General features: G+C 38.4%; 1 protein-coding gene across 1 annotated transcript; it reads left to right on the top strand.

Moving 5' to 3' along the window:
* The first annotated feature begins 202 nt into the window (after positions 1-202).
* LOC131660244 (lysine-specific histone demethylase 1 homolog 3-like) lies at positions 203-10,386 on the top strand. Its single transcript, XM_058929438.1, has 8 exons — positions 203-2,762; positions 4,364-4,505; positions 4,677-6,896; positions 7,047-7,140; positions 7,756-8,240; positions 8,655-9,395; positions 9,492-9,566; positions 9,693-10,386. Exons 1-8 carry the CDS (start codon positions 751-753, stop codon positions 9,756-9,758), a joined length of 5,835 nt encoding a protein of 1,944 aa, XP_058785421.1. The 5' UTR covers positions 203-750; the 3' UTR covers positions 9,759-10,386.

Raw genomic sequence — 10,386 nt, 5'->3', positions numbered from 1 at the left:
TCCATCATCCATTAAAAATCAAAATTTTAAAATTTAATTTTTTTATAGATTTGATTTTTTAAAAATCAATTTATTTATTTCTAAGGCTAGATCTTGTCACGTCAAGTAAATATACACTAGAATCTATCAAAAATAAATCAAATGAAGATACTAATGTAGTAGATTGAAAGTGAAAAGTGATTAATATTGATAATTTGATTTTACTATTATTTTCCCTCAGCCAAACAAGTCCTTGGTGGGTACAATTTATAAGAGAAACGGTTCTTCCCCCAAACATCCTCTACAAATCATCATCAGACTCACCATTGCCGAGGAACACTCCACCTCCGTCAAACTCTCTCCATCTACTCACTGCTGCAACAGAGCGTGTATTCTGCTGTGTAAGTCTCTTCCTATCGGTTTTGCCTTCAACATTCATCAACCAATTTCACTCACTACATGTACTTCACTCTTGCTCTTCCATTCACTGATTGATTGTAACAGCAGCGTTTAGTTAAGATTATTGGAATTTTTGTTTGTGTTTGGGAGTATTTATGCTGTGATTTGCGTTGAGATTGTTGGATTAGGTTTAAGTTTGTTGATTATGTATCTATTGGGGTTATGTTTGGATTAGGATTGTGGTTGAGGCAGGGTTTTTAACTTTATTATGATTGGGAAGTGAAAAGTTATGGTTTGCATTAGGTGTTTTTGCATTGGGAAATTGAATTAGGGGTTGAGGTTTTGTTGGAAAGCTAGGGTTGTGTTGAAAATATGGATGGTGAAGATATGATTTATGGGAATAATAATAAGAGGGCTAAAGAGATGGAGGATGGTATTGATTCTGATGATAATGAGCTGATATTTAAACCAAGGAAGCCGGGCGGTGTGAATAAGAAGGTTTGCTTGGCACCGGAGGAGGAGGAGGAGGAGGCGGGTGGTAATGGAGGAGGCGAGAATGCTGACTCCATTGGGGGGCTTGTTGATGTAGAACGAAAGGATTTGGGAGGTATGGAGGATACCCTAGCATGTTTTAGGAAGAGATTGAAGGGTCCTAAGAGAGATCGGGGTTCTAGAGATGCGGGAGGGAATGTGTCTACTTTGAATGTTTCTTGCCAGAATGAGGATGAAAGATCTTTGTTGAATAATGACAGTGTATGTGAGGAGAGGGGTGGTGGGGATAATGGTTCTGATTTGGATATGGATATGAAAGTAGAGGGACCTAATATGGATTTGGCACTGAAGGGAGTCGAGGATGGTAACATGTCTGATGGTGATTTGGTTGCACAGGAGGATAGAAATACTCCAAAAGATGAAAAAGGGGTTTGTTTTTTGCTTAATGCTGGTCTGCAACATTCTTCTGATGAAACAATGGGAGATTCTTTGCCGGAAATGTTACAAACACCACAATCGAATTTTGTTAGCAAGTCTTGTACCGCTGTCAGTTCAGAGCAGAAATGTGGCAGTGGGGGCCAGAAGTTGAATGACAGGTTGAGCCCTGACTCCAGAAGTGCCAGCAAAACTGCTGATGGTATTCACGATTCGAACATTCCTGACAGGCCATTAGCTGATCCCTGTTTTTCAGCCAACGTCTGCTATGGAGATAGCCAGCCATTGTCTTGTGTACGATCTGAAGATTGTTCTCCTTCTGACCAAAAGACCGAACTACAAGAATTGATTATCAATGATGGTTTAAAGAAGTGCTCTGTTATATTGCATGATGTTGAAGAAATCACCGACACAATTTCTCTTCCTAAAATGGGGGAAAGGGTGTCTCTAATTATTGAGACCGAGCTCAAGAAAAAATTGACTGATGACCAAGTAGAATTGTGTAATATTCCTTCAAAATGCAGTGATTTTACTTCCAAGGACAAAGAAAAGTTCTCCCCTTGTGACTACGAGCCGTTGGCTAGATCATCCGAGAATATGCTGTGTGAAAATAATCATCAGGTTTCTGAAAAATTATTAAAGGGATCCTCAAGACATAGAGTTATGTCGTTCTTTGGATGCCAACCAGAATTAGATGCTGGTGTGTATTCTGAAACTAAGTTTGGCTCTGGCAGAAGTTGTGGTGATCAGATTACTATAGATACAAAGGATGAAGTGCAAGGTTTTGTTTCAGGTGATTTGCTGAAAAAAGATTCTGCTTTTTCCGGTGGTTGTTTACATCCTTCAGTGTCCAATGAAACAAATAAATCTGAATTGGCTGTTCAGCCGAATCACCCAGAGATACCTTCAGAAACACTCAATATTCCAAAGGACTCTGATGCCTATGTTCCAAAATGCAGTTCGGTATTAGATCCGACTCAACCTTCCAAGAATACATTTAAAAATATTTCTCTTGCAAATGGTGATTGTTTCTATGCCAAGAGATGCTCTGGAGGTGCCTCCCCTCCGGGTACAATTCCAGAAGAGAATGAGAATTCTGCAGAAAATGATGCCTCTGCGTCTGAAGTAGCCAACTTTGATGATAAGACATCGGCTGTTATTCGCCGCAAGACAAAAAAGCGCCGGCATGGAGACATGGCGTATGAAGGGGATGTTGATTGGGAGGTTTTAATAAACGACCAAGCTTTTCTTAAAAGCCAAGGTGTTGTTGATGGTGAGCGCATTCTTAAACCAAGAGGGAAGCTTGAATGTTCTTTGAATGTTGTTGAAGAGTCTGAAAATGATGCAGTAGCAGTATCTGCCGGATTGAAAGCCCATGAAGCTGGTCCAGTTGAGAAAATAAGATTTAAGGAAATCTTAAAGCGTAAAGGAGGTCTCCAGGAATATTTAGATTGCAGGTCAGTACTAAAATTTTCAAACAAGTCTTTGCATTTGCTTACACCATTCTTAGTGTTCGGAAAAGTTGCGCTGCAATAGAAAGGTTACTTCCATCAGTATCAGTATTTTGGTTTTCACTGTGTCTTGTGCTTCAAATGCTCACATGATTCACTGTGTATTTTGGTTTTACATCCTTTCAAAATGTTGATTGAATGTGTTATTTGTTTAGGTTGCTTAAACATGAAATAAAGATATTAAACTGTTGAGTGCACATTGAAATTAACAGTAATGATAGGATCTATTATCATTTTTGGTATGCTTTTGTAAGTTTGGAGTAGGTTCAATTTCTCCCAATTTATGGCCTACAAATACAATGCAATCTCAAATAAATAGCTAAATGTTCTTCAACAGGCTACAAAACAATATATGGCCAATCACTATGGTACACTAGTAGATGTTCTGGTATTTCTTTTTTGGCTTTCATATCAAGTTTATTTATTTATTCTTAGCATATGATTTGCTACAAATGGACTATTTTCTAGTGAACATGTCATTAGTAATTACTCCTTTTTCAATAAGAAAAACAAATTGTATAATTTGTATTTTTCTCTACTCTACTATTTTCAACTGTGACAGTGAATCGAATTAACAATGCACTTATTCCTTTTTCTTCTGTAACTGGCCTCTTAGAGATTCACTTTTATGATTGGGAAGTTATCACCTTGTTTTTGTGTTTGTGGAAATAAATAAGAGGGAAAAAGGATAGGAAGTTAGCAGTTATAAAATGAAGCCTGTTTGTTGATTCAAATCCTTTTCACTATTTGGCCATTGTGTGTTTCTGAATTTTATATTCTCTGATGATTCATTGCTGTGGAGGGCAAGGGCCCAGGCTCTTCCTCCTATATTTATCTAGAAATTGAAAGATTTAAGAGATGGTCACTTTTCTTAAATTTCGACTGAATAGTTTAGTCCTTTTTTGACTGATTTTAACTGATGATCAATTGTATATTTATATGGTATGATTATGAGTTCCTTACCTGTTGCGTTCATTTAATTGCAAATAGCATCTCTCTTTCTCTCCTTTGCTGTTTTTTTATTTTTGAAAAAGTTTCTTTATTGCTATCTTTTTACTTTCACATTTTAAGGATGTATTGCTGTGAGGGCTGTCTGTCATGTTCACTCTATTCAAGTTCACGGGCTGCTATCCTTACTTATTGTTTCTTATTTCTATTCAGAACTTTGTTACTGTTGCTATTTTATCACATTGCTTGTTGCACAGTATCATCGTTGCTATTTTTTGCTTGATTAGCTTTTAGTGTTGATTTATTCTTTTATTTGACGGGATTTAATTTTTAGTTTCTTTTTGCTTCTTGCACTCAAGCAAAATTCTTTTAAATAATGAATCTTAAAAGATTCACGTGAGCATCTTTAGAAACGGCTTAGCTTTGCTGTGAAATACATATGTTTCTTAAGCTAGGATATACTGGATTCAGCTTCAGGCTTATGTTTATTTTTAACAGATATTTTTTGCTAAAAAAAGGAAAACCTTTTCTTATAAATTATACTTCTTTGTTTTTATTCAAAAAAACAAATTCTTCATCTTTTAATTTATATACTGCAGAAATCAGATCCTAGCTCTTTGGGGCTGTGATATCACTCGTATTTTGCTTCTTGCTGACTGTGGGGTTCATAATACTCCTTCTGAGGATGAACCTCCCCGCTCTTCTCTTATTAGGGATATCTACACATTTCTTGATCAATGTGTAAGTCTGTTCCTCATGTTATTCAGCTATGGATTGTCATTTTATTTGCTCATTTAAATGTATACTTTTCCAGTTTTTTGTCATTATTAACATACAATAGCTTTCTTTTTGGGCAAAAACATACCGTGTCAATATTGATATCACCGGAACTCTGTATCATTTTTTTCCCAGGGTTATATAAATGTTGGAATTGCTTCTCTAAAAGACAATGCTGAAAATAGTGCAAGGCATACTTATACACTTGTAGGAGAAAAAGGATATGAAGAAAGTTATACTGCTTCTGTTGCTGACTCTGAAGATGGAGTCTCCTTTATTGTTGGTCAGGCTAAAAAATCAGATGCTTTTGTAGAAGTTAAGTGCGGTCTTATAGTTGGTAATAAAGACCCGGCAACTGATGCTACAGAAGACAGGGGGGATGTTAATGTGGTGACACTGGATATATCAAACATGACACAGCATGAAGTAAGTAAGAGTGATGATTGCCAGGAAAAAGGTGGGATTCAGGATGGATTCAGTGAAATTATACACGGGAATGTTAACAGTTCTGAGCAAAGCAATGAGTCTACCTGTGTTAAATCTGTCTTGGGTGATCAAATAGGTGATATTGTGAACCCTGATTCAGAGGTTAGAAAGAGAGTGATTGTCATTGGAGCCGGTCCTGCTGGTCTAACTGCTGCTCGCCACTTGCAACGTCTGGGATTTCCTGTAACTGTACTTGAGGCAAGGAGTAGGATAGGGGGTCGAGTATTTACAGACCGCTCATCTCTTTCCGTCCCTGTGGATCTTGGTGCTAGTATAATCACTGGTGTTGAGGCTGATGTGGCTACCGAGAGAAGACCAGATCCTTCTGCATTGGTTTGTGCTCAGTTGGGTCTTGAGTTGACCGTGCTAAACAGTGACTGTCCTCTATATGACATAGCGATGGGACAAAAAGTTCCTGTAGATATGGATGAAGCACTGGAAGCTGAATACAATAGTCTTCTTGATGACATGGTATTGCTTGTTGCCCAGAAGGGTGACCAGGCCATGCGAATGTCCCTTGAAGATGGTTTAGAATATGCCCTCAAGAGGCGCCGTTTAGAACGCTCTCGAAGAAATAACAGACAAAATAGTTACGCAGATGGTTCATTTGGTTCGAAAAGAGGTATAATTCATGGCAGAGAAATGGAAGAGATCTTGAGTCCCCTCGAAAGAAGGGTTATGGATTGGCACTTTGCTAACTTGGAGTATGGATGCGCTGCTCTGCTGAAGGAGGTTTCTCTTCCCTACTGGAATCAAGACGATGTGTATGGAGGATTTGGAGGAGCTCACTGTATGATTAAAGGGGGTTACAGCACTGTTGTCGAATCTTTAGGAGAAGGGCTTGACATCCATTTGAACCATGCTGTAACAAATGTGTCTTATGGAAGCACAGAATCAGGCCCGGGTAATAAAGTCAAAGTTTCTACATCAAATGGCAATGAGTTCTTTGGAGATGCTGTTCTGATTACTGTTCCATTGGGCTGCTTGAAGGCTGAAACTATAAAATTCTCTCCACCTTTACCCCCGTGGAAATATTCTTCCATTGAGCGTCTTGGATTTGGAGTTCTCAATAAAGTGGTCTTGGAATTTCCAAGTGTGTTTTGGGATGATGCTGTTGACTACTTTGGAGCAACAGCTGAGGAGACAAGCAGAAGAGGCCACTGCTTTATGTTCTGGAATGTCAGGAAGACAGTGGGGGCTCCGGTCCTCATAGCATTAGTGGTTGGGAAAGCAGCCATAGATGGTCAGAATTTAAGCTCTTCCGATCACGCCAACCATGCGTTAACGGTTCTTCGAAAACTTTTTGGGGAGGCTTCAGTACCTGATCCTGTTGCATATGTTGTGACTGATTGGGGTAGGGATCCGTTTAGCTATGGTGCTTACTCTTATGTTGCTATTGGAGCATCAGGAGAAGACTATGATATATTAGGGAGGCCAGTTGATAACTGTCTGTTTTTTGCTGGTGAAGCAACCTGCAAAGAGCACCCGGATACAGTTGGTGGTGCAATGATGAGTGGACTCCGAGAGGCTGTGCGCTTAATTGACTTATTTAGCACTGGAAATGATTATACGGCAGAGGTGGAGGCGGTGGAGGCTGCACTGAAACAGTCAGATACTGAAAGAGAAGAAGTTAGGGACATTGTAAAGAGACTTGATGCAGCACAGCTTTCTAACATATTGTACAAGAAGTCTTTGGACGGTGCTCGACTCTTAAGCCGGGAAACTTTACTAAGGGACTTGTTCCTAAATGCAAAAACCAATGCTGGGCGCTTGCATGTTGCCAAACAGTTGCTACGTCTTCCTGTTGAAAACTTGAAGTCCTTTGCTGGGAGTAAAAGGGGGCTAAGCATTCTCAATTCATGGATACTGGTACTACTGTCTCATTGGATGTATTATTTTCAAATTTGTTCAAATTTTATTTATAGTGCCTGCCCCCTTTGCCATGAAAAAGTAAAACATCTTTATCTTTGGTGAGATACTTTCTTAAATTGTATTTTCATGGTTAATGTTTTTAAACAGGACTCAATGGGGAAGGATGGCACCCAACTCTTGCGGCACTGTGTGCGTCTTCTTGTGCTTGTTTCGACTGATTTACTTGCTGTGCGCTCATCAGGTATCTATGTTTATTGTTTTGGGGATGTGTTATGCATGAAAATGTGTATTATGTTTCAAAAAATAATTTTAGTTTGACATCAACTTTGTTGGTGTCTTTCTTATCTAGTGATATATATGTTTATGTTTCGGTAGAGTATTCTGTCCTGATGGGGTTATATGTTAAGGAAGAGTTGGGTGAATTACTCAATGCACTTATTCTGTAAGCGCTTATTTTATCAAGGCTTATGTATAAACTATTTATATATTCGAAGAGGGAATGAGGATTAATCCTGAGTGGAAAACTTGTGAAAATAGGTTGAAAACACCTAATGGGTATTTTGGGAAATAATCTTTAAGACATTCTAAACACTTCACAAATCACAATTACTATCTATCATAAGATAATTCCAAATGAGCTCTTATGCGAAAGAGTTTTTTATGCGACACATGTGTTAATTAAAATGAGTGTTCTAATCTAAACCATCTATTTTGATCTAAAGGTTAATAATTGTTCCTCACTCTCACATAAGAAGCCCCTTTCTCACTAGATATACCCCTCTTCCAAATGGCTTGTTAATATGTTATCCACAGTTTCCTCACTTTTTTGGCTTAACTTTTTCAATTATTGGTGTAGGCATTGGAAAAACAGTAAAGGAAAAAGTTTGTGTACATACTAGCCGTGATATTCGTGCTATAGCAAGCCAGTTGGTTAGCGTATGGCTTGAAGTCTTCCGCAAGGAAAAGGCATCTAGTGGAGGACGAAAGCTGTCAAGGCAGGCAAATGCTGGAGATATATCGAAGAGAAAATCAATTAACGACCCAGCATCAGGAAAACCACCTCTGAGTATGCATCATAGTACTTTTGAGGATAAAGGGAGCATATTAACTCCTGCAATTAATTCAGCTTCCATTGTACAAATGAAGAAATCACATGGCAAGCAAGGGAATCAGCAAGCGGCAAATGACTTAAGGCGTGATATCAGTTCTTCCAAATCCCAAGGTTCGACAGGAACAATAGACACTGAGATGAAGGATACCCACTGTGTTATGTCCGAGGAAGAAAAAACTGCTATTGCTGCTGCAGAAGCTGCTCGTGCCAAAGCACTTGCCGCGGCTGAGGTTTGTTTCTCTGAAGCTTTGGTACTAATCTAATAATCTGTTGGTATGTTTATTGCGCTTCTTGAAATCAATTAATACTTCTATAAACATGTGCTAAAATACTGTATGCGTGTTAGAAACAGGTACCACATTACAATTTAATTATAGAAACTGACTTCTATTGATGGTAGAGTATGTTTACAGCAGAAACAAGTTTACACTATAGAGAATGCACAATTCACACATAAATTGTTGTATTGATATTTGTCAGTTTTTCTTGTAGTTTTTAAAAGATCAAATTTGTGTATATCAAATAGTACTAGTATCCATGCATTATAATGCACGATTAACTGATTAAGAATCCAAAGATCATTAACTGTCTCTTGACAGGTTGCATGTTTCCACAAAAGATTCAGTAGTTTTTGTTCGTTGCAGGCATATACTTCTGCTGAAGTTAGGAGCAATACGCAACTCCAGCTTCCGAAGATACCCTCATTCCACAAATTTAAGAGTCGGGAGCAATATTCACAAAATGGTGAGAATGATATTAGGAAAAAACGGTCTGGTGGTATCTTGTCGGGAAAGCAAGATTGTATTTCAGAGATTGATTCTAGAAATTGCAGAGTTAGGGACTGGTCTGTTGATTTCTCTGCTGCTTGTGTTAACCTTGATAATTCCAGAATGTCAGCTGATAACCTGTCACAGCGGAGTCATTCAAATGAGATCGCAAGCCATTTGAATTTCAGAGAGCACTCGGGAGAAAGTGTTGCCGTGGACAGTAGTTTATACACCAAAGCTTGGATTGACTCGGCTAATGGCGAGGGAGTAAAAGATTACCATGCCATAGAGAGGTGGCAATCTCAAGCAGCGGCAGCGGGTTCTGATTTTTCTAATCCAGCCATACATTTGAAACATGAAGAGGATTCAAATGCCTGTTCAAGGTTACCCAGCTGGAAGCATGATGGAGTGGCAAATGACAGCTCAATTTCACAGGTTACTGTGAATAAAGAGAATTCAAAAAGTCATTCTCATGATTCAAAAAGTCATTCTCGAGGAGCAGATTGTATCAAACAGGCGGTTGCGGATTATGTTGCATCTTTACTTATGCCTCTTTATAAGGCAAAGAAACTAGATAGGGATGCATACAAGGCTATAATGAAGAAAAGTATAGCCAAGGTGATTTTTTCCCGTCAATTCTTTACTTCTCCTTTCTAGAGTATACCTTTGTCAACACTTTTGTCCATTTCTTATGTTACTGGGATTGAATTTCAGGTCATGGAGCAATCCACAGATGCGGATAAAGCCATGACTGTTCGCGAGTTTCTAGATTTCAAGCGGAAGAATAAGGTACTTTGGCATTAGTTATTGTAAATTTGTGCAATAATCCTAATTTTGGAAAGATTATCTGCTTGCTTTTAACCATCAATTCTTTCAATCGTCACTGAGTTTGGGCTGGATGCTTAACACATGCAGATTCGACCTTTTGTGGACAAATTGATCGAGAGACACATGGAAATGAAACCAGATGTGAAATCTTAAAGTTCTTGCATTTCTGTTGAAGGGTTTCAGAATCTGTTTCTTTTTGCTGTCTCAGCTCTCAGTTTTGATGGCTACATGCTTGCTCTCACTTGAGCACTTCAATCTTCCAATGTAGAGAAACAGATAGTCTATTTTGTTCACAGCTCAAATGAAGTGAAATGCAACTTTCTCTCAGCACTCTTGCAGCTCAACAGAATACCAGCGTACTCTGCACACGTGCTTTACTATTTAAAGTTAAAGCTCAATGCAAACACTAGTTGAATCCTTTGGGTGCCAAGCTTCTGGAACTTTGTATATGACAATAGACTCCATTACTCCCATCTTTTCATCTTCACCTTTTGTCAATACTGTGCCCCTAAAGGTTGAAAACCCCATTTTTATAGAAGGGTTTTGTTTTTCATGGACAAAGACATGACTTAACCTTATGAATTCCTTCTATTTGTACAGCTTAGGATTGTTTTAGCGCTGACAAGTATACGTATCCATTTCAGTGTGGGCTGTTGGAACAAGATATTGTTCAGATTTTGAGTCCAAAATGAATTACTAACTTTATTTCATTCTCCAGAATGGGGAAAAAGTTATGCTAGCTCTATGAAATCTTTGATTAACCATTGTATTTTTTAGCTTA

This window comes from Vicia villosa, linkage group LG3, assembly GCF_029867415.1.
Source record: "Vicia villosa cultivar HV-30 ecotype Madison, WI linkage group LG3, Vvil1.0, whole genome shotgun sequence".
NCBI lineage: Eukaryota > Viridiplantae > Streptophyta > Magnoliopsida > Fabales > Fabaceae > Vicia > Vicia villosa.
This window is presented reverse-complemented; position numbering and strand designations above follow the sequence as displayed.

What these genes read in the sequence shown, in the direction of transcription:
- LOC131660244 (XM_058929438.1), top strand. Translation starts at nt 751, where the DNA reads ATGGATGGTGAAGATATGATTTATGGGAATAATAATAAGAGGGCTAAA. An exon ending in TTCTCAATTCATGGATACTG is followed by an intron (nt 6,897 to 7,046) that starts GTACTACTGTCT and finishes GTTTTTAAACAG; the next exon opens with GACTCAATGGGGAAGGATGG. An exon ending in AAGCACTTGCCGCGGCTGAG is followed by an intron (nt 8,241 to 8,654) that starts GTTTGTTTCTCT and finishes TGTTCGTTGCAG; the next exon opens with GCATATACTTCTGCTGAAGT.